Here is a 22,975-nt window from a genome sequence, read left to right as displayed (position 1 = left end):
TCCTCAATCATTAACGGTAACAGAGTTTGGTTAACTAGCAAACTCGTTTCAGTCATCAGTCATCACAGTGATTCCAGGATTAAAGCAATGGCACGACCATATTTTCCTCAACAAACAACCACAAAACAGACAACATTTTCCTCACCAAAAGCAAGATAAGATTGAGGCTCGCTCAACTTGATTTAGGCTTGCTAGGCATGCCCACTGAACAGATTTCACAAACTCATCTAACCAAAAATGCAAATATAACAAAAGGTAGGCTGGACATTGTGAATGATATCAGCGCCATGGTGACTGAGTAAGCCATGAGCCCTAGAACAATATGATACAGCGATACAAGATCACAGCATCAAAATACAGGACATCACAGAGAACATGGAAGTGCAAACATAATTTAGATAGCTGGTCCAAGCCACATACTCTATGTTCTCACGACAGCACATTAACAAAACAGAGAAACTAGTCTCAAAATCCCACAGATAACTTCTTATGGAGATGTTCAGGTAAAAACAGATTGATAAATCCTTGAGATAAGATCCGGTAACGCTGCTACTCAAAACTTAAAACAAGACAACGCTCACTGCGTCACTCCGAGCCACTTCGAGAAGTTGTCGAACTCAGCATAGTCACTGTCTGAGATCATGGTCTTGTACCATGCCTTTCCTGCAGCCTTAACCTTAGCAGCCTCCTCCTACAATCAATCAACAGGAATATTCAGTTAGAACAAAAGGCACCAAGAGATTGAAGTCTCTAAATGGTTGAGGACTAAACAAGTATCCCATGTAAAAACACTAAGGGAATACAGCAGAAATAGCGAATTAGAGATGGCAGAATAAACCAGACAAAAGATGATAGTAGAACCTAAGAATCTGTGTAAATAAACAGCTACAACAAGTCAACAACAAACCACACATGCTATGATAAATGTAAAACACAGCCAAATAAATGACATTCTAATGCCAAGAACTCAGCCACCATTCCACCATGGACAGGGAGCAAATTTAGATTATAAACATTATATGAAACCTAAACTAACATAGAGACATACTTTTAAGAAAAAAAAGAACTAATGACCTTGCACAACTGTATGTTATCATGAATCAATTAACACATTCAAAGGCTTCTAGGACCACAATGTAGAAATAAGATAGACACTGAGATACAACAATGAGGTCAATGGTTTTACAACTTATAAGTAATACAACCTTAGCTTACCAGAGATATCATTGAACAAAATACTACAACTAAGACATGGAGAAACAAGCACAATAGAAGCATGAATATAGAAACGATTGTACCTAATAATCACAAGAATTAACACCAGGTAGTATCAATTCCAAGCAATACTAACAAATTAACAGCCCATGAAGCAACATAGCAGCATAAAGGGCAACGGCAAGTGCAGGCTAACTAAATGAACTAGAATGTCATCTAAACAAATTGATCATGCAAAGCAGTACCAGCTAACACACTAGACAAGCATCCAAATGGTTGCTCTCGCTACTCGTTACCATGAGTCTTTAACTATAGATCTACATAGCTAATCAGTACAACCTACTAGTCACCATTTCATAATAACTGTATCAACAAAATTGAGGAGAGCAAGTTATACCGGGCTAAGCTTGGTCCTCTTGGAGTCAAGCTTCTCCTTCCTGGCCTTGATGCGGGCAGCCTCAGCAAGGGTGGCCATCTTGCGTGCAGTGCCGAAGTAGGGGTTGAGCTTGAGGACAGCGGCAACATTCTTGAGCGGGTTCTTCCTCTTCTCCCTGCGCTTGACCTCCTTGTTGAGCGGCTTCACCACAGACTGCACCTCATCAGAGTTGATGATCCTGCCAAGATCAGCATTGGCCATCTTGGGCCTCGGCAGGATGAACCCCTTCTTCTTCAGCGACGGCGCGTCGAAGGTGCCATACACCTCCTCAAGCTTCTTGAAGGCGCTCTCGGTCCAGATCACGAAGCGCCCGAGGTGGCCACCGGGTGCGAGGTCGAGCAGGTTGAGGCGCTCGACGTTGGCGACATCCACACCGGGGAGGTTGCGGAAGGCCTTGACGATCTTGGATCCCTCGGTGCCGTAGACGATGAGGGGGCCCTTGCGGTTGATGTAGCGGCGGTTGCGCATCTTACCCTTGCCGGGGCGGATGCCGACGGAGTCCTTGGCCTTCTCGGCGTCGGCGTAGGCGCCGACCTGCTTCAGGATCTTGATGGCCTGGGAGGTCTTCTCGATGGACTCGGCGGAGTCGGAAATGACGAGGGGGAGCTCGGGGACGGTCTCGATGCGGTGGCCGCGGGCGAGGACGAGGGACGGGACGGAGGTGGCGGCGAGGGCGGAGGCGACGGCGACGCGGCGGAGGTGGACGTTGACGCGGCGGTGCCACTTGCGCCATGTCTTGGTCGGCGCGAACATGCGCCCGCCGCGGCACATGTTGCCGAAGGCTCCCTGCCCGGCGCGGTGCGTCCCGCCGCCGGGGACGCGCGGGATACGCGACACGGCGCGCCCGGTGCCCCACGACTCCGCCGAGGTCTGGTGGCCGGCGCGGCGGGACACGGCGTAGGGCTGGCGCTTGTTGCAGGAGAGCAGCCTGTGGACGAAGCGGACCACGTCGGGGCGGAGCGGCGCGCGGAACACCTCGGCGAGGGCGAGGCTGCTGCTGTTGTCCGTGGCCATGTCGCCCTCCAGGGCCTTGACGGAGACGAGGGGGCGGGTTTGGGTGGCCATGGCGGCGGCGGCGGCGGCGGCTAGGGTTTTGAGGTGGCGCGGGCGTGCGAATGGAGGCGGGGCGTGAGGGAGAGAGGTTATATAGGTGGGGGGTTGCTAGGGTTTGTGTGATGGGGTTGGCGCGGCGAGATCTGGAACGTCGGTTTCGATTGAGCGGCGTGGATTTGGTGGGTGTCGAGTGGGCTGGGCCTTGTTGCTTGATGAGATGGGCCGTCACATGTTGTGTGTAGCGCAGTTGTTTCTTGCTTTGGGTTTTGAATTTGGCCCATGTTTTTAAATACAGGTGTCGCTGAAATTTCACAGTTTGATTATTCGGAAGTTTTGCAGATTTTTTCGTTGAAAAAGAAGGAAGGGTTTCGACTTTCGAGTTGAATATTGAATCCACAGCTGTTCGAAAGTTCATTTGCTCTAGAGTTAAGAGTTTCAAGCCCTGTTCAAAATCAAATTCATTATCCATGTTTTAAAGTATAAGTAGATGAAAAAACAAACGGTTCTATGTTCTATAACAATTAAATCTCACAGTGTATCTCCTGACGAAATTCATCAAACAGAACTATATGGACAGTCTCCTACTTTGGACTTTTCCGTTTCGTGTGACAGTATAGAGCCAAGAATATGTACTACTAGAGTAGTATAATTGTACAATAATCTGGCGTGGCAATGCTCAGCTATCGCCCTAGCCCGTCAAGCTTTAACAGTTTGATTTTTACTATTCATGTGTTCGGAATGGTAGAGTTCTCATCTTCCAAAGGGTTGCCCCCTTATTAGAAATATTGGTGAAAAACCATAAGGTTAAGGTTAGAATTCATGGGTTTTTCTAGTATAAGTTTGTATTCATGTGTTATGTTTTCAAGAATGCAAAACTCCGGCTAGGTGTTTTTAGAGTTCAAAACAACGCATCCACATGCTTTATATTTTTCAAGTTAGTAACCTGAGCTTAATGAATATTGCTCTCCACATTTAAGCTGCTCATGCGGTTCAGTGATTTCTTGAGAGGTTATTCAACAGTTGTAGCTCTCATTTCTCTACTTCAATTCCTGAGGGTAGTGACAGAGCCAAATTAAAATTCTCTACGTCTAAGGCTCAACTGACATATTCGGCCTAATCATCCTACTATTTTTTTAAAAAAATATGATTTTTTTAAGAAGATTTGAATGGGATTTAGGAGCCAAGCCTAGAGCTCAGGCTTGGTTCCCTATTGTGAGGCCGTCAATTGGGTCGTACAAAACATGTCATACTTAAAAACTAAATAACCAACTAGTTTGTATCATTTAAATGTATTTTTGATAAACAGTTGTAAATACTAGCTCCATTAGAAAGCATACGGAAAAGGATCAGTAATATGAGGTATTGTTTGGCACAACTCCAGATCTCAGAGCAACCATAAATTTGTAGTTTATATGTAAAATTATAGTGATCTAAAATTTTGAAATTCATCTAAAATGGGAACAAAATAATTTATTAAAATAGTACCACTGTAATCATTAATCTAGATATATGGATTTGTATAGCAAGAGATACCTAGCTCAAAAAAAAAAAACTTTGATCCGAAGCTATGGAAAGAGGACAAAAATATGAACCGTACATACAAGAGGACTTGGGCTAACTCATCCATCCATCACCAAATTAATAGGACACCATATCATTTTCACCACCTGAAGTTTCTACATAATTGCAGTTTTGAAACTAACCTTCCCTAATAAAAAGATAATTCTACAACTAAGAATCCTTCAACCGCTAATTTATGTATATTATTGACATATTAGTGTTATAAAAAAAAAGAGTATCAAGCAAAACGAAACTCGATGTCATTTGTTTGATTCGTGATTAAGTGAAAAACCGGGAGGGAGAGCAAATACTAAGCACTTAAGCAGAGTTTGTGATAGCAAACCAATAAGCAACTATCGGAAAATAGATAGAATAATAGTAATATACAAGCTTCCTAGATTGCTAAACGGTTTCACTTATAAAAACCTTTTATATATAAATTTCTTAAAAACATTTTTTTTAATTTATTTTTAATTCTATAATACTCCCTCTGTTTCACAATGTAAATCATTCTAGCATTTCCCACGTTTATATTGATGTTAATGAATCTAGACATATATATCTATCTAAATTCATTAACATCAATATGAATATGGAAAATGCTAAAATGACTAACATTGTGAAACGGAGGAAGTAGTTAATTAATTTGTTTGTACCATGAATTATTCACTTATTCAGCATTTTATTCCATTTAGCCCAAAAGGATATAACAAATTTTAGATCGAATGTTTGGACAAAATTTTACACCATATCACATCGAATGTTTAAACACCTGCTAGAAGTATTAAATATAGGCTAAAAAAATAACTAGTTGCACATATTGCGACTACTTTACGAGACAAATCTTTTAAGCATACATGATTTGATAATGTGGTGCTACAGTAAATATGTGCTAATGACGGATTAACTAGCCTTAATAAATTCGTCTCGTGGTTTACTGATGAATACTGCAATTAGTTTTTTTTGTTAGTGCCTGAACATCACATGCGACATCCTATATAACACTCGATGTGACATGCCAAAACTTTACACCCTAAATCTAAACACCCCTAAGTACATCACCTTATGTGATATAATTTGCTATCTCTAGACAGTGGACACGTCATGCATGATATGATAGGTGTAATGCATTACTTCACTCTACTTATGATACTGTGATGTCACTAGCATTAACACCTCAACAAACTCATATCAAGCATGGCTACCTCTGCCAAATGTGCCATTTCCAAAAAAAAAAGAACAAGTGGTTTATATTTGCAACAAAGATGAATAAATAAATAACTAAATTCATTCCAATATACTTCTTTCGTCTCAACGCACTTATGTTTCTAGTGCATCATTTATAAAGCTCCTTTAGAAATTTTAGCAAAACAATAACGTTAAATCAGGTATGGTGGGTGAGAAGGTAGTTGGAGCTAATATGAAAAGAAAATTAAATGTTGTGCGACTAATATGAAGTACTTCGAATTATTCGATTAGTACTCCACGAGTGTTTATATTTTGATCTAAATTTTAATAAATACTATAGTAAATTTTATTTTGGACCATATTTTATTACCGTTGTTTCGTTTTGTACCATCCTTTCACATTTTTTTTTCACTTTGAACGTTGTAAATCTACCTTTGTGTCACTTTGAACTACCTTTAACTATTTCATCCATCTACATCAACTTGTCCTATATCAAAGCAATAGTCTAAATATAACTATCTAAATTCATTGACGAATAGAAGCTGGCATACTTCAAAATCGTTCATATGCATAAGAAGAGTGTCAAGGTGATCTAAAATGAAACAAAGATAAGATTACATGATCTAAAGTGAAAGCAATGGTTAAAGTGCGATCCAAAGTGAAACATCGATAATAAAAGGGTGATTCAAAATAAAATTTACTCTAAATACTAAGGCTGTGTTCCTTACTTGGAGGTTGTGAATCCATCTCCCCACACGGAAAACGTAAAGTCCATTAGCGCGCGATTAATTAAGTATTAGCTGTTTTTTTTTCAAAAATGGATTAATTTGATTTTTTAAAGTAACTTTTGTATATAAACTTGTTGTAAAAACCGCACCGTTTAGTAGTTTGAAAAGCATGTGTGCGGAAAACGAGACAGAGAGATTGCGAACTAAAGTTCCGAACACACCTTAAATGTGTTTATAGATTGGAATTTCGGGAAGAAAACGCATGTGGTTTACACAAACTACTACTCTCTCGATCCCATAATACAAGTGATTTCGGAAGGATATACCACATCATAGTACTATGAGCCTTATCCAGATTCGTAGTAATGTGTCATATCCATTCAAAATTTGTTATATTTTGGGACGAAGAAAATACTGCAACAAAGAGAAAAAATATTTTTAAGGGGAAAAAATGCACATGGACATGTGTCAGCGCATAAACACGCACCAGGAGACGGGACAGCGACGCCTCGTTCGGAAAAAACCCCTCCCCAAACCAAAGCACACAAAAACTCCTCCTCCCCCCGCGCGGCGCGGCGCGACGCGACGCGAACGCGATGGAACTGACGCGCCCTTGCGTCCCCGGCCATCTCGCCACCGCCGCCGCCGCCGCCGCCTCCCCGCCGTTTCCCCCGCCGCCGCCACCGCCGTCCTCGCCGTCGCTGCCGCTGCCGTCCGCGCTCATGCCTCCCAAGAAGCGCCGCCTCTTCACGCCCGCCCCTCGCCACGCCGCCACCCCGCCACAACCACCACCACCTCCCCCCACCCTACCAATCCCCCCCGCCTCGACACCGCCGACGCCGCCTCAGCCCTCCGCCTCCACGGAGCCCTCGACGGCGCCACGTCCCGCTGTCGATGACGCGGCGGCGAGGTCGTCGTCGTCGTCGTCGCCGGCGGCGGCGGCGGCGGCGCGGAAGGTTCGGAAGGTGGTTAAGAAGGTCATCGTCAAGAAGGTCGTCCCCAAGGGCACGTTCGCCGCTCGGAAGGCCGCGGCGGCGGCGGTTGCTGCTGCTGCGGCGGTCGGCGGAGCAGCAGCATCATCGGAGGCAGGGGGAGAAGCCCCAACCGACGACCCACCAAGTGATCAGGACGGCGGAGTTGGGAATGAGCAAAAATTGGATGAATCCAAACCTGCCACGGATTGCAATGCCGTTGCGGTGGTGGAAGAATCGGTGTGTAAGGAGGAGGAGGTGGCCTTAGTGGTGGGTAAGGGAGTGGAGAAGGAGGAGGAGGCGGGGATGTCGGAGCGGCGGAAGAAGATGACCATGGAGGTGTTTGTTGGCGGGCTTCACCGGGACGCCAAGGAGGAGGATGTGAGGGCGGTGTTCGCCAAGGCCGGGGAAATCACCGAGGTCCGGATGATAATGAATCCTCTTGCAGGGAAGAACAAGGGGTACTGCTTCGTGCGCTACCGCCACGCCGCGCAGGCGAAGAAGGCCATCGCAGAATTCGGCAATGTGAAGGTAGTGCCATTACACTTTTGGTTTGATTTTATCATCATCATAGTAATCCCGCACCAGAGATGATTGCTGTATGACCTGTGCATTAGTGCAATCATCAAATGTGGGACAAGGACAATGCTGCGTATTTGTTTCATAATATCACAACCGGTACAAAATACCTTTTTCAGTTAAGTATCATATGGAATGACCATGTAAGCTTACTGCAAGAGCTTAGAATTTTTCCACTGTCAAATGGACCAGTGACTTCTCTCTACGATGCCATGATTGATTTTATTGAGTCAGGTCGTACTAGTTGATACAGCATCCCCTAATGGGATATGCCACATTGATCTTAATTCTTATCTTGTTTACCATTTGTTATGGTTGACTCATCATAGCACAAATCCATAAACTTCTACATGTATTTCGTATATATTTGGTTGCTTTACTATTATGCAGTGCCAATTTTCTGTGATAAAAATGGTTTCTTGTGAAAATTTTGGATAGACCAGGTCTTCTAGTCCCACATATTGCTGTAATGAATAGTACTTATTACACCTCTTTCTCCAATTTTGTTCATGGAAACTCTGCTACAGATTTGTGGGAAGCTCTGTCGAGCTGCAGTTCCAGTTGGGAATGACAGAATTTTTCTTGGAAACATCAACAAGAAATGGAAAAAAGAAGATGTGAGTAACATTTTCATTTTTGTGTTCTGATTGGCTTGATTTGGTGTTAGCCTGAATTTCATTTTTATATTCTCATATGTTGCTCTTCAAAGCAGGTCATCAAGCAGCTGAAGAAAATTGGAATTGAGAACATTGATTCTGTAACACTTAAGTCTGATTCAAATAATCCGGTCTGTAATCGTGGTTTTGCATTTCTTGAACTGGAAACTAGTAGAGATGCACGGATGGCATACAAAAAGCTTTCACAGAAAAATGCTTTTGGCAAAGGCCTGAATATAAGAGTTGCATGGGCTGAACCATTGAATGATACAGATGAGAAAGATATGCAGGTCTCTCTCTCTCTCTCTCTCTCTCTCTCTCTCTCTCTCTCTCTCCCCCTCTCTCCAACATACTGCCTATGTGTGTCATCCACTTAGCTTTTATAGAGATCATATCATATGCATATGGTGGTTTTGTGACTCTAATAAGACTGAAACTGCAAATGAATGTCAGATCAGATGATCTTATTCGTTTTAACCTTTTCTTTTGAAGACAACCTCCACTTTCTTTCAGTCTAGTCATACGTATTGGCATTCTTGTCACTTATCCTATCATTTGGCATAAGGCACAGGTTGCGTCTTACTGGTTCTGTTGCTATCACAATTATATCCTGGATATACATCGGTATACTAGCTGTAACTGTTTATGCTTAAGTTCTGACACGAAATGAATTTTCTGTTCTTTTAAGGGCATCCCTGTATCTCTGTATTGCTGATGATTTGGCCTCATTGATGATCGTAGAGTTCAGTTTTTTCGCTATCAACCTTTTATCCTATGGTCCTTATACCATTGGTTCTTACAGATGTCAACTATTCTATTTCGACCTGGACATATTATTCATGATGTTGCTTTATCCAAACCTTGGGAGAGATTTCTTTCCTTCTGTTCTGTCTTAATTGTTTCATAACTCTGTTGGATGGAAAAATCAGTTTGACTAGTACGTCCACGTCCTTTGTGAACAATGTTTCTTGGACCTTCATATGTTTGGCCCTTGGTTCGAAGTGCATCGTCGTCCTCCTTATTACATAAATAAGTTAACGACCATTTGTTTCCACTTGTTAACATACCTGGCTTTATTCATATCCCCGTTCAAGTCCTTTAATCATATCTGAAGTTCTGAACACTTCACAACATATTTGATTTCGCTTCCCTGGGAAGTCTAAGTACTCTGATGCACTGTTTGTTCCATCTAGGTTAAATCGATTTTTGTCGATGGGATACCAACGTCCTGGGATCATGCTCAGCTAAAAGAAATCTTCAAGAAACATGGGAAGATTGAAAGTGTGGTTCTGTCACGCGATATGCCGTCAGCTAAAAGGAGGGACTTTGCCTTTATTAATTACATTACTCGTGAGGCTGCAATCTCGTGTCTTGAATCTTTTGACAAGGAAGAGTTCAGGAAGAACGGCTCAAAGGTCTTTTCTCGACTTGGATTAAATCAGAGTATTAGTTTACAATTGATAGGATTTTTACATCTTTTGGCGTGTCCCAGGTGAATATTAAAGTTTCACTGGCTAAACCTGCCCAACAGAGCAAGCAGACCAAGGAAGACCATAAATCTAGTATTAGTGGGGAAGGCAAAATGAAGACTTCTAAAAGTTAGTCATTCCCAATTCCATCCATCTTGTCGTCTATTTCCAATTGTTTGACCCATCTGTGGCTGCCAGCTTTCTCCTATGTAAATATTAACTACATTAATCAACCAACTTCATTATAATCTGAAGATTGATAGCTCAAGACACATAAATCTTCAGATTTTAATGAAAGAGCAAGATATACCCCAATTGTCATAACAAGTGCCATATCAAACTTATCTTTAGCATTTGAGTGAATCTGAATTTGTAAACCGTTCCATGGTCATGAGGCTCATTTTTCTGCAACCAAAGTCAATACATACCGAAGGCCCAACTGAGAGTGGTCAAATCATGAATTCATAATCCTCCATATTTAATAGGCCGACAGACCCTTGACCAAGAAACCAAGGAATTGCCTCCATTTGCATGTTCTTGACCTTTTCCTTAGATCGAAAAATAAAACTAGTGCAAAATGCAAATGAATATAAGGTGTATGATTATTTATTAACTGATTAATTGATTGGGTGAATTGTATGCATGTTGCATTTGTTCTCAAAATGGACAGGTTGTATAACAGTTCTCAGATTTATTTTCAGAAACAATTGCTCTTATGTGGAAAAGAAGCTGGTTTCATGATGTCATGATGCCTGACATTTTTGATCTGTGTAATGACTGGCTTATAGCATATTCTCTAATATCTACTTCACCTGTGTAAATTAGATAGATGTCTTTCATAAACCGTTTCCCCTGAACAAATAAACCATCTGAATGCATGTGAAGCCCCTACCAGCTGTTTGATAAAATCAAGCCATAGTTGGATGGTGTTGTTTTAGTTTTCACTAGGCTGCAAAATCTGCTAGCTGTTTCATGCTGCCACTCTGGCTATGTGCACTCCTATTATGTTGTGTTTGCTCCCCTCCTACAATTAACATGTTGTCCAATACAATATATTTTTGAAGTTTTGCCATATTGTTTTCTCTTTAAAATCCCTAACAGCTGATGTTTTCGTCCTCTAAACAGTAAGATACCCTGTTCAAGATTATACCCACATTTATTCTGGAGAGAAGCGTCCCTTTTCAACACTGGTAGGTTAAACCATATCGTCTTGAAAAACTGCATACTGATCTTTTAATCTCATAGTTTTGATTTTAATCCAGGGCGATCCTTATTATCCATTGAGAGGTCATTCTTGTCGTCGTCAAGAGGTTAGCACCTATACTACAGCAGCATCAAGGTGATCTGAAATTCTAAACTATCCCCATATGTCGTATTATTTATCAGAATAGAGTAGCGGATTCTTTCTCACTTAATCATTTTGCATCCTCATATGTCAGCTATGGTGCGCTGCCCCCTGCTACTGCTGAATCTTCTTTGCCACATTATCATGACAGCAATAGATATCCTCCACACCTAGGTATGTTATACAGTGTGTCTGGTGCTAACAATTAGTAAAGGACTCCTCTATATGGACTAATATATGTAATGTATCACGCATCTTCAGCTTCTTATTATGGACTTACAGGAACACCAATCAGTAGTCAGGTATGTTTTCCTATGGCAAATTCTCTAGATCTTCCTCCCACCCTTAAACCTGGGTGGAACCTGTGGATACACCTCCAACTTGTTAAATGTTTCCTGATTTCTGATAATTAATTTTGTTGTTGCAATACAACATATAACTTGACCATTTGTATTTCACTCTGTTCAGATGAGGCAATCAAGTTCTCGTCAACTAGTGCAGTCCTATCGAAGCAGGCATAGCAAAAATTGTAAGGGTAACTTTCATATATCAAATTGGTATTGAGCACACTTAAATCTCAACATCTTATCTTCCGTTGATTCATGAACTGCAGCAGGTTGACTACATGATAATGACGAATATTTTCCAACTCAGATGATGGTTTTTGTGGATTCCCTGCCTGAGAAGTGTGTAGTTGAACCATGGCAGAAGACTGAATACTTAAAGTTAATGGCATCACTATTGGTACATTATACAGTTTAGTGAATGCTCTTTTGGGGATGATAGTCTTAGTTTGGAACATGGGAATTGCCAATGGAGTTTTGCTTTAGCTGTATATTTCCCTGTAGGGATCCATGGAATTCCCGTGTTCCAAAATAGGCCTTATGTAGCAAGAAGTGTTGCGTTTGTCTTAAACAGATATATGGCAATCGTACAAAGGAAACTGAAATGTGCTTCTGAATCCAACTTTGAAAATCATCCTCATATATCTGCATGTTGTGATGTTTTCTTGGGAGTCCTTTATTGTAAGGTATTCTTGAACAATCATAGCACTGGCAGTACCAGAGTACCTCCATATTTCTATAGGGCACGCATGTACATCACTCCCTAGCCTAGAGGCAATCACAGCATGCTGTCGAGACACCACACCAAAGTTTCTTTCCTGTGCTAAAAACACTTAGGCTTAGTTTTATTTCTCAGCTTCAAACTTCAACTTCCTCGTTTTTCGTTAGCAAGCTTTTTAAACTGTTAAATGGTGTATTTTTGACAAAAAGTTTCTATATAGATATTATGTCAAATAAAATACTTAATTAATCATGTGTTAATGAGTTTTCTCGTTTCACGTGCGCTGAGAATTTCCTTACGTTAAGAGAGAGTAGTACGTAGTAGTAGACTGTATACTACCTCCTAAGCACAATAATAAAGTTTCTTTCCTGAGCTAAAAACACTTACAAGTTACTCTTACTCCCTCCGGTTCTATAATAATTGACGTTTTGGATAAGGTTGAGATCAAACTTTTATAACTTTCACCATCAATAAGTTTAAAAATATTTAGTTTAAAGAAACTAGAGCAATATATATAGATTTGTCTTTCAAAGCACTATAATAAAAGTAAACATGCTTTTATTTATTGTATATATTATAATAGAAAGATAAGGTCAAAGATATATTTTGTAGACCTTGTCATTGTCCAAAACGTCAATTAAAATGAAATCAGAGGGAGTACAAAACCTACATTAAGAGCGAGTAGTACGTAGTTGTCGGAGAGTGAACTCCTTTAGCGGGGACTTATCCCCCCTTTATTAGTTCGGCTGGGGGCAGCGGTTGAGATTTGAGGATTCGGTGGAGTGTGAGATGTAGAGGGGGTCGGGCCCCTCCAGAATGATGAGACAAAAAGGGATTTATACAGGTTTGGCCCGCTATAAAGCGTAACGCCCTACTCCTATGTTTGGTTGATTATGTGTGGAGTACATATGCTTAAGCGTGTGAGCCCCTAAGCATGAATTAGACCAAGAGCTCAACGATCCCTTTCTTACTAGGCATGGACCTCCTTTTTATACCTCAATGGGTTACCACATTAGCCCAAAAAGCTTATCTAGGGGTGAAAGAGTACCATCCATGCATTAAATGCATGCCTTGTTGCTTCACTTGGAAACCACCCAACAAACGTCGCAGCATGGGGCCCATCAAATCAAGCCGGCTGACACAGGGGATGCCTGTGTCATTCCTCATTTAATGGGTGAAGACTTTTGGGTTTCCGTCGCACCGAGAACTGGGAGCCATGCTTGACCAAAGTGGACCAAACCGGCTCCAACCGATTATGATGTGACGAGGCATGTCGAGGCCGTTGTCCGCCTGACAGACGGACAGTGCGCAGGCGCACTACCCCTAGTCCCATTAGTCATTCGACCGGTCACATACTAGTAAGTCGCGCCGCATGCCGTATTAAGTGCGGCATGGCGCGCTCGCTCAGGCCACCATAAATGCGGGTAGGCGGCCACCTAACCCACCGCACGTGGTGACCCACAGAGGGGGTCGGGGGAGCCTGACCCCCGGTCACGGAGGGGGTGGCTGCCGCCCTACCCCGGGCACGACCCCCCTGGGCATTGGAGGCAGCTTCCTCCCTCTAGCCTTGATACCTCCGGACCCATATCGCCGACAGTAGCCCCGGCGTTAGCCCTGGCCAAAACCCTTTTGTAGGTGGCTAGGATTATCATCACTCTCCTGACCGAGTGATACATGGGCCCGGTTTTCTTGGTGACAAATCTCGACAGATGTGGCCCTGCGCGTAATAAGAAACCGCCTCACTGGTAATGATGGGCTGTCACTTCGTAACCGTCACATCACCTGGGGCAGCGCACAGGTCAAATACGTTAGTGGATCTTGCCAACGGATAATAATGGCATTTTCCACGATAACCTTGTGCAAATAAGGTGAATGCGGCTCGTCCCTTCTCGACCGCAACCGCCGCTCAAACACCAGTGAGGATGACACTTAAGGTGAACCCACGTGTGAGGATGACATGTGGGTTCTATGGTTTTTGTTATTTTTTCAAGATTGAATTGGCACGTAAGCGCTACATCAATGCCACGTGGGACGAAGACCGAGTTAAAATAGCCACGTAGGCGCCACATCAGCTAAACCCGCAATGGGACTTATATTACACCGGTTTTGACAATAACTTATATTACACTGGTTTTAACAATTAAGGAACCCGTTGTATCTGTTTTTCCGATGAAAATTTGATTCGTTAACAAGTTATAAGAGACCTCAAGTAAACTTATTTGCTACACACTATGGGAAATCGCGGGCCGCACGTGGGCTGGGAAACAAATTGGGCCGGCCTGAAGCTATCGGCTGCACGTGGAGGGAGATGAGGAGTTTTCCCTTCCCGCCGAAGCTATCGGCCGCCGCGCAGTCGCGCAGGCAGAGACACACACCGGAAAATCCGCTTTCCAAAAAGAAGCAGCAGCAGTAAAGCAAAAAACCCCATCCAACCCCCTCCGCTTCCTTTCTCGCTCGCTCCGCTCCGCACCCCGACTCCGCTCGCCCGAACGCCGCGCCACCGCCGGCTAGGGTTTCTCACTGCTTCGCCGCCCTCGCCGGGGTGGCGTGCGGGTGGTGGGTGGGTGGCCACCTCGGGCCGCCACCGGCGGCTACGGCTGCTTCCCTCGTCAGGTGGTGTACGTGTGTGTGTGTGTGTGTGGGAGTTCGCCTACCTCGGGCCGGCTAGGGTTTATCCTCCGGTTCGTCTCCGTCGCCGGGTGGTGGGTGGGTGTGGGGGTTTCTGCCTTTCATCTCCGGGGGCTGGGGAGGAGCACAAGGTAAAATTAAATTTCTGCGTGGATCGTCTCAAGATCTGGTTCCCGACTTGATTTTTCCGTTCCAACAGAACCGCACATGATGTTTTTTTAGGTTAATTGGATCCATACCATTATAAATTTGTATGCTCTGAAGAATACCATTACAATTCTTGAAATTAGAACCATGCCATTACGATCTTATTGAAATTTGAGATACACCACTACTTGCCCTTTCAGTGTAACCATGAAAAAATTTAGACCAAATTACCTCTTTTTTTCTTCCTTAGTCTCCTTCCCCATCTTTATGTTCATTTGGCTGCCATGGATCAACTAAGCACAGGCACGCAGGGCAACCAAGCAGCAGACGCATCAGCACGTCCTTGGCCCAGGCCTCGAACCGGCAGCTGGCCACGGTGTCCTGACCTCCCACATCAGCGGAGAAGGCGTAGACGAGGCTGCGCGGGGTCGCTGCCATCCCCACCACCACAACCTTCAGCCGCACCAAGCTGCCTGAGCAGGCTCCGGTGGTCTTCCCCTCCCTTCCCTATCCCCCTCTACCAACCCATCTGGCCGAGGAAGGGGGAGGCGACGCTAGGAGGAGGGAAAGGTGGGGCATCGGCTGTCAATGTCGGTGACGGCATCAGGACTTTAGAGACCAAAAAATGGGAATAGTGTGGCGGGGAAGGAGATGAGACTAGCTTGGCTTCGCACTCCGATAGGGAAGGGGATGCGGATGAGCCGGCCATGTTGTGGGTGGCGGTGACATTGGCCAGTGGAAGAGAAGAGAGGTGAGAGAGGGGAAGGAAGAAGATGGAGGATGAAGACGAGGGTAATTTGGTCACAAAAATCTGGAAAATGTGTTGAAGTGGTAAATTTTGGCACATTTCGAATACTTTCTAAATTGTAATGGCATGGTTCCAATTTCTTGAATTGTAATGGCATTTTCCAAAACGTGCAAATTTATAATGGCATGGATCCAATTAACCCTTTTTTTATTATGTAAGCATAGATTAATTTAAAATAAAAAAACAAAGTAAACTGAAAGCTTTGTACTGCCTTATATATATATATATAGCTGATTTGTCATACCTTATGCAGCGATGGCAATCGATGCGACTCCTGAAAGCTGGCATTTAGTGGTGCTGTTTTTGTTTCTCCTTCTCCCTTTCATTGGATTCACTCCCTAAAAAAACAGTTGTATTGTTGTTCATTATGATTGTGATCTTTCTTACAGGTTGCAAACGAGTTTGTTAAAAAGTATTACTCTGTTCTGGTTACAGAACCATCTGAGCTTTTTCGGTTCTATTGTGACCTAGACCAAGATGGGGACATAACAAATCCAACCCCAATTCCTGTAAGTGCATATATACTTTGCTCTCTGAATTTTATATTAGATAGTTATTGGTTGCGTTGTTCACCAGTGATGATACATGTTTCATAAATGTGATTGATGGATACTATCCATGTGTAAGACATTATAATTTTCCAGTACTTGTTAATTTCTCTCTCTAATGTAATCAGTTTACCATAGCATACTTACCTTTTCCCTTACTGCTCATTTATGATGAATATTCTTAGATTTATTGTCATTGACTGATTTGTTTTGTTCAATCAGGCTATCTACTCAAAAATTCTGACACAATGTAGCATAGATATAGAGAATGTTGACGCACAGTGTTCATTCAATCAGGGTGTGATCATTTCTGTTAAAGGATATCTAAGCAGGAGCAAAATGACAGAGAGATTCACTCAGTTGTTTTTCCTTGCTCCTGGAAAAGAAGAGGGAAGGTATTTCATTCTGAATGACATTCTACAAATGTCAGACGAATCAGGTATTGTACTTTGTTATCTTTAAATCTGTTCGTTCATACATTTATTGGTATTCTAATATTTCACTCGATGCAATAATTTCACTGCAGATCACATGCTTATATCTGATGAAATCATTTCTAAGGATCTGCCTTCTCCAATTGAGCTATTGTCTTCTTCTGAGACTTCACCTTTTCCTCCGATTGAGCTCCCGTGTTCCTCCAAGTCTTCAGCGTCATACGCATCAGTTGAGATTCTTTTGTTGTCATGCTACTTGTTAGTGTTTGGATTTTGAGTACGTAGCAATTATACCTTTCGATCTGTGCTTATTTTGTGCTTTTGATGGCTTGTATAATAGGCTACAACCAAGAAGGCCAATCTTCATAATTACAGAAATGTCCCTCATGGTTAGTTCTTTGTCTGTTTCACTTCCATTGAAGAAAAAAACAGTGGGAGAGAGAAAAACATGTGTATTTTCTTTATACTGAACCTTAAAACTATCTTGTATAGAGCAAGGGTACTCTATCATTCTGAAGAACTTGCCTCGCCATGCAACTATTGAGATGGTTCAGAAGAACTTTAAAAGATTTGGTGCTATTAGGCCTGGTGGTATAAATATTACAACTCCTAAGGTTAGTTACAAGTTAAAACTTGTAGGCTTGGTTCCATAAATGATATATCATATGTTTTGACGTTTTATCCCATCTCTGCAGCATGGCAGCTTCTCCATTGGCATAATTGAATATGAGTCTCGCCAGTCGGTTCAAGCAGCAATCGAGGTTTGTTTCTTTGGATGTTTGTCTTCACAATATGCATGCATGCTATTCTTATCTTACTTATGTATATCATAGTTCACATTCTGAAATTTGAAAGATGATCTAATAATTTAGGAATATCAAAGGTCTGATAGACCACTGGACATCCAGGTCTGTGAGAAACAGCCGAAAACGCGAGGTGAGTATCTGCAGCACATGAGACATCAAGATAGCTTGTTGGTTGTTAATTCTCATTAGACCTGGGGACATTCTTACCATCTGCACTTTTTCGGATTTGTAGTTGCGTCTGCTTCATGTGATATGGATGATCTCACAGCCAGCAAATTTAGAGCTTTCCTAGAAAAGTATGCTTCTCCCAGACAATGTAGTTTTTCCTCTGTTCCTGTTCTTGTTCTTATTATACATTTTCTTTTGTTAGTTTCCAGCGTAGGGGTGACAAAAAGAAGTACTACTTGAGTGAGGCAATGGTGATGATGGACCGAGGCTCCCCTCTTTTCTCAGTGCTTTTCTCCCATCTGCAACAAACTGATAAATATCTTGCTATGGACATATGCAGCTGCAAGAGGTCAGTGGTTCTCTTCCTTTTCCTCTTTAGTTAAATTATTTTTGTGAAGAAATAATATCCTAATTTTTCTGCTCAGCAGGTTGATGCCAGTATTAAGAAGTGTTGCTGTGGATTTTGTCCAGCAAATATTGTTAAAAGGATCGAAATCTGTACAACTAAGTACAGATGAACAGGCTGTTCTGGATAGCTTGGACTTATCTTTCACTGATATCCCTGGGAGGTATGATGCTCCGAAACTGCTAATGAGCTATCAGTCGCGCCCCCCCTCCCCCGTGCGGCGAGGCACGTGGCGCGCGCGGAGAGGAGGGCGTGCACGGCGCGGGTTTTTTTTTTCTGTTTTTTTCTTGCGCACGGTTTTCTCGCACATTTCTTTTCTTTTTTTTCTTTTCCGTATCTTTTTTTATGTGGTTTCCTTTTTTTGGTGCACTTTTTTTCTGTTTTTTTTCTTTCGGTATCTTTTTCAGTTTTTCGGTTTTTTAATATGCACGTATACAAAGATTGTATACGCGTATACAAAGTTTGTATACGCGTATACAAAGTTTATATGTGTATCTTTTTATATTACACATACAAACTTTGTATATGTACGTATATAAAGTTGGTATATTTACATATACAAACTTTGTATACGTCGTATATAAATTTTGTATATGTCGTATACAAACTTTGTATATGTGTATATATTTTTTATAATAAAAAAATACATATTAAAAAAACATACATATACATATGTATACGTACATATATACTTTATATACATACATATAAACTTTGTATACACATAAATTTAGTATATGTATATACAAAGTTTATATGTATGTATATAAAATATATACATACGTATATACCTGTAGTAGAGGAGAGAGACTAGAGGGCCATAAACTGACCGCGTGCTGAGCGTGGGGCGCGACTGATCGCCCATTAGGGGCCTTCTCTTTGTTGATTAATGTATGTTGAACGACAATAATTTAAAAGCAAATCATATTACTTGTAGGCTTGAATCCTTACATGACTTCTTGAAGAACCGTTCACTGGAGAAGGTTGAAGTGCACCTTCAGAACATGGTGCTTGCTGCTACACCCAGAGGCTGCTTGGGATTTCAGGGGATCTTAGGTCACATCATTAAGAATCACTTAACTGGTTTATCTTGGAATGGACAGTTTGAGTTGGGAGACATTGTAGTCTGCAATGGCGATGAATTCATTATTACCAAGACACCTCAGCGATTTGAGTTGGTTGAGGATATTCCTGAGGAAACAGCAAAGGCATTTCAAGCTGATCTCACTCAGATCTGCAATTGTCTCACGTATTACTTCAGCATTGACGGTATGATGCCGCCGTACTTCCCTGAATTGTTCAGCATGTTGCTAAACATCCCTGAGTATGCCTGTGTCAGCAAGACTATGCTAGAGATTGTTTATGAATTCATTACCCATAATCCTGCTACTAAACCACCAATCGCAGTTGCTAATCTATTCTCTGGTATACATGGAGGTTGTGGTGCATATGATGATGATGACACAACACAGTTTTTCAGAACAGTCTTACAGGACGCTGAGGTTGGTTGGATCGACGATGTGGAAGAATATGGGAATAAAGTGTTAAATGGTGTGCTGAGATACGAGGAGGAGCGCCGAAAAAAGTTAGCACGCCACGGCCAAATTGAGGAGATTGAAACACTGCCAATGGTTAGCTATTGTGACAGTTTGGAGTCGTTTGTTCAGTTTGTACGGCATGTTTTTCAGCACGGTACAAACAAGACAAAGGAACATAATTCACATCGCTGGATTATTAAAGCTGATGGCAGCAGTGAACCTTTGGAAAAATTTGAGCCACGCTTACAGCAAGTGCGCAGTCTTGATGAACTGATCATGATGATAGCAATATCTCTGGGCAAGCACGTTCTAAAAGTGATCTATGAACTCCTGATGAATTTCGCCATGAAAGGGATGATTGAAAGTGTCTGGAAAGACTACAAAAGATCTAGGTATAGTATTCTTCTAAAATTTCCTTTTGTTTTATTTCTTTGATTCTTTTTGTCTAAACTTTAAATTTTATTCAGCTACCAGAAGTCGGTGGATGATGATGGCTGTGATCAGTAGGGCTGATTAGAGGAAGAATGACTTGTCAGGGGGCTTGACTCATTAGCGAAGAATGACTTGTTAGGGGGCTTGACTCATTAGCATGTGAGCATGAACAAACAAGGACACAATGACAGCTTGTGAGCATGTAAGAAGGGTTGCGAGGTCGCGCGATCACCGTCACGGCGTCCTCGGGTTCGCGCTGCGAAATCCGCCTGTTCATTCGTGCTGTAAAATTTTTTCCTCTGGTATATTTCTGATAAAGAATATGATGAATAGTACGTTTTCAATTCTTTTCGTAGGCAAAACAACTCAGCTTCTCAGAGCACCCATTGTGTTAAGTAATTTCTGGGTTGAATCAAACTTGTTAGCCTTAACGGTTGTTATACTTACGAAGCTAGCAGAACCATATATATAGCATGAAGAGCAGCCCCTCAGGATTCTATTTTCACCAACAATACTAGTAATATGTCCGTGCTACACCATGGTGGCATAATAAATCATTAAATTTCATTACAATAAAATGGAATAAGTTCATATTAGGTCCATTAACTTTACACCAAATCTGATTTTCATCCTTGAACCTCAAAACCATATATACAACCGGTCCATGAAGATGTGGAACTAGAGGTTTGGAAGGTGGTTGTGACTGATGTGGAACCAGATATACAACCGGTCCTTGATCTGTCAAAATCGGTGTAAACGAGGTTCCTGAACTGGCAAAACTGGTGCAAACGAGATTCCTCAGCGGTTTGGAATGTTGTTTTAACTGATGTGGTACCTATGTGGCTGGTTTGACAAGGTCTTCATCCTATGTGGTATTGATGTGCTTACGTGACAATTCTATCTTGGAAAAATAATAAAAAAAGTGAACCCACATGTCAGCTACATATACAAATATAATTTAAAAATGGTTGGCCCATATGGGCTCCACATGTCATTCCCTCACCCCTCTCCCTCTTCCTCCTTATTTGCACCATATAATTCTACACATGCACAGTAAGAGATCAACCAATGGGAACACAAAAGAACTGCTTCTAATGGGCTAATTTTCAAAGGCTAATCTCTAATATCGAAATCTCTGCGGATTCGCGTGCAAATAACCCCTCCACGTGGCACAATACGATTCCAGCGTTAGTCCTCTCCCTCAGCCTTCGGATCGATGATCAACGGTGTGGAATAGCTGCGGTGGACCTCGTTGTAATATGTGAGGTTTTAGGGGTCTTTTTGAAAAAAGTTATACCCCTAAACGGCTAAACCTGCTATGCCCTTCTCTCCGCCGGCGGCCCCGCCCCCGCTTCCTCCGCCTCATTCGTCGGAGGTCGACCTACGCCGATGTCGCCGCCTCTTCCTCCTCCTCGCGCTCCAGCTCCACCTCCGCCCCTCCGGCGCCCGAGGCCGACCCTCCCACGCGCCGGCGCGCTGTTCTGTGCCGTCTCTCCCCTCAAGCTCGGCAGCAGTGGCATAGATCCACCTCGTCGCTGGATGTGGCGATGAATTCGGTTGCCGTGCTTGGGGATGGGGAGGGTGAAATCATGTGCATCGCTACGTCCGTCTTTGCCTGCCTTTTGATTCGCCGGCCGCCTCTCTCCCCAAGCCGCGGCCCCGAGGGGATCTTGGACGGAGGCCACTGGCCGTGCAGCAAAGGGCGTGACTGAGGACCGCGCTACCGCCGCCGGACGCCGTCATGCAGGAGCGGGAGCTCCCTCCCCTGCTTCCCTATGTGTTCACACCACAGGTGATTAATTCCACCTGTAATTAAGAAAAAAAGAAGGAATTTCTTTTGCTGTTTTCGGTGGTTTTTGCGTGTTACACGATGCTACTGAATATTGCTCGGATTGGCACCAAGGAATGAATTAGTTGCCAAAAATTAACTGTTACATTGTAAAATGTTTTGTCTCTGTCTGAAATCTGAAGAGTTGGCATTTCTTGACTTACAGTACGAAGGTGGCAGAAGACCAAGCATCCGTAACACCTTCACACATCAGCACCCAGGCATGTTAACTACATCTCTGTTCACCTTTGCCTGCTAGCTGTGCTCTGTACAGAATTATGTTAATCAAGTTCAATTAGGTGTATTTGTATATCTACAAGTATAAAATTTATCCTATTTAGCAACCAAAAACACTTCAACGATGTAAGGTAGAAATTAACAAGCTGAATACACAATGACACATATGATATCATAGCAGTATCTGAAAAAGAAATATGCATATATGTCTATTATTGTCTGAAATATGACAAATAGTCTATCATGTGGTTGTCCTTGTTGATAATTCTTCTATGCAACTAGACCATCCTGTCTTTTGCCAATGGTCATAGCTTTGTTGTGAGAAAGATTTTACTCTTCCTATGATAGCTTAGCGAGCATCTAGACCTATCAAGTTTATGTCGTCAAACAAATTTAGTTCATTTATTCCAGAATGTATAGGTCCTATCAGTTGAACCTACTCGCAGGGATTATTCCTGTTGTCAATTCACTCATATAGTTATATAATAAGTCTAACTCACACCTTTTGACATAGTTAGATAGGTTCAAGAAATAGAATATTGGCTATACAATGTACCATGCAATTTTCTGAGCAAGTCTGATACAACTTCATAAAAATATGGTCCATTTTATTCCTCACAGAAAAAAAAGTCTTCTCATTTTACTATGAATATTCCTTGAGGCCTTGAAGTTAGTTATTATTGTGCCAATGTTGAAATGTTCAGTATATTTGGTGAATCATGATGCTCTA

The 22,975-nt window shown here is 42.3% G+C and overlaps 3 protein-coding genes across 4 annotated transcripts; 2 read left to right on the top strand and 1 right to left on the bottom strand.

The window, feature by feature from the left end:
* Positions 1–372: 372 nt before the first annotated feature.
* LOC127778519 (60S ribosomal protein L4-1-like) lies at positions 373–2,781 on the bottom strand. The gene is made up of 2 exons (XM_052305139.1): positions 1,613–2,781; positions 373–691 (listed from the first exon to the last, which is right to left on the bottom strand). The coding sequence occupies exons 1-2, from the start codon at positions 2,714–2,716 to the stop codon at positions 578–580; spliced, it is 1,218 nt and encodes a 405-aa protein (XP_052161099.1). The 5' UTR covers positions 2,717–2,781; the 3' UTR covers positions 373–577.
* Positions 2,782–6,744: 3,963 nt separating this feature from the next.
* On the top strand, positions 6,745–12,317 carry LOC127778817 (heterogeneous nuclear ribonucleoprotein Q-like). 2 transcript variants are annotated; one of them, XM_052305450.1, is made up of 11 exons: positions 6,745–7,682; positions 8,258–8,347; positions 8,443–8,676; positions 9,580–9,801; positions 9,879–9,984; positions 10,981–11,045; positions 11,118–11,194; positions 11,295–11,374; positions 11,462–11,502; positions 11,669–11,729; positions 11,817–12,317. In XM_052305450.1, exons 1-11 carry the CDS (start codon positions 6,777–6,779, stop codon positions 11,819–11,821), a joined length of 1,887 nt encoding a protein of 628 aa, XP_052161410.1. In that variant the 5' UTR covers positions 6,745–6,776; the 3' UTR covers positions 11,822–12,317. The 2 variants fall into 2 exon arrangements, with proteins under 2 accessions (XP_052161410.1, XP_052161409.1); XM_052305449.1 differs by having other exon boundaries at positions 6,746–7,682; positions 11,814–12,315.
* Positions 12,318–14,726: 2,409 nt separating this feature from the next.
* On the top strand, positions 14,727–20,662 carry LOC127778923 (uncharacterized). The gene is made up of 14 exons (XM_052305570.1): positions 14,727–15,024; positions 16,102–16,142; positions 16,238–16,357; positions 16,619–16,835; positions 16,923–17,059; positions 17,171–17,219; positions 17,323–17,444; positions 17,526–17,591; positions 17,703–17,766; positions 17,869–17,932; positions 18,007–18,153; positions 18,233–18,373; positions 19,148–20,140; positions 20,216–20,662. The coding sequence occupies exons 2-14, from the start codon at positions 16,104–16,106 to the stop codon at positions 20,253–20,255; spliced, it is 2,199 nt and encodes a 732-aa protein (XP_052161530.1). The 5' UTR covers positions 14,727–15,024; positions 16,102–16,103; the 3' UTR covers positions 20,256–20,662.
* Positions 20,663–22,975: the final 2,313 nt, after the last annotated feature.

Source organism: Oryza glaberrima, chromosome 7 (genome assembly GCF_000147395.1).
Source record: "Oryza glaberrima chromosome 7, OglaRS2, whole genome shotgun sequence".
Taxonomy (NCBI): Eukaryota; Viridiplantae; Streptophyta; class Magnoliopsida; order Poales; family Poaceae; genus Oryza; species Oryza glaberrima.
This window is presented reverse-complemented; position numbering and strand designations above follow the sequence as displayed.

What these genes read in the sequence shown, in the direction of transcription:
- LOC127778519 (XM_052305139.1), bottom strand. Translation starts at nt 2,716, where the DNA reads ATGGCCACCCAAACCCGCCCCCTCGTCTCCGTCAAGGCCCTGGAGGGC. An exon ending in AGAGGACCAAGCTTAGCCCG is followed by an intron (nt 692 to 1,612) that starts GTATAACTTGCT and finishes GATTGATTGTAG; the next exon opens with GAGGAGGCTGCTAAGGTTAA.
- LOC127778923 (XM_052305570.1), top strand. Translation starts at nt 16,104, where the DNA reads ATGGCAATCGATGCGACTCCTGAAAGCTGGCATTTAGTG. An exon ending in TTACAGAAATGTCCCTCATG is followed by an intron (nt 17,220 to 17,322) that starts GTTAGTTCTTTG and finishes TATCTTGTATAG; the next exon opens with AGCAAGGGTACTCTATCATT. An exon ending in AAAGACTACAAAAGATCTAG is followed by an intron (nt 20,141 to 20,215) that starts GTATAGTATTCT and finishes AATTTTATTCAG; the next exon opens with CTACCAGAAGTCGGTGGATG.
- LOC127778817 (XM_052305449.1), top strand. Translation starts at nt 6,777, where the DNA reads ATGGAACTGACGCGCCCTTGCGTCCCCGGCCATCTCGCCACCGCCGCC. An exon ending in CAAAATGAAGACTTCTAAAA is followed by an intron (nt 9,985 to 10,980) that starts GTTAGTCATTCC and finishes TCCTCTAAACAG; the next exon opens with TAAGATACCCTGTTCAAGAT. An exon ending in GAACACCAATCAGTAGTCAG is followed by an intron (nt 11,503 to 11,668) that starts GTATGTTTTCCT and finishes CACTCTGTTCAG; the next exon opens with ATGAGGCAATCAAGTTCTCG.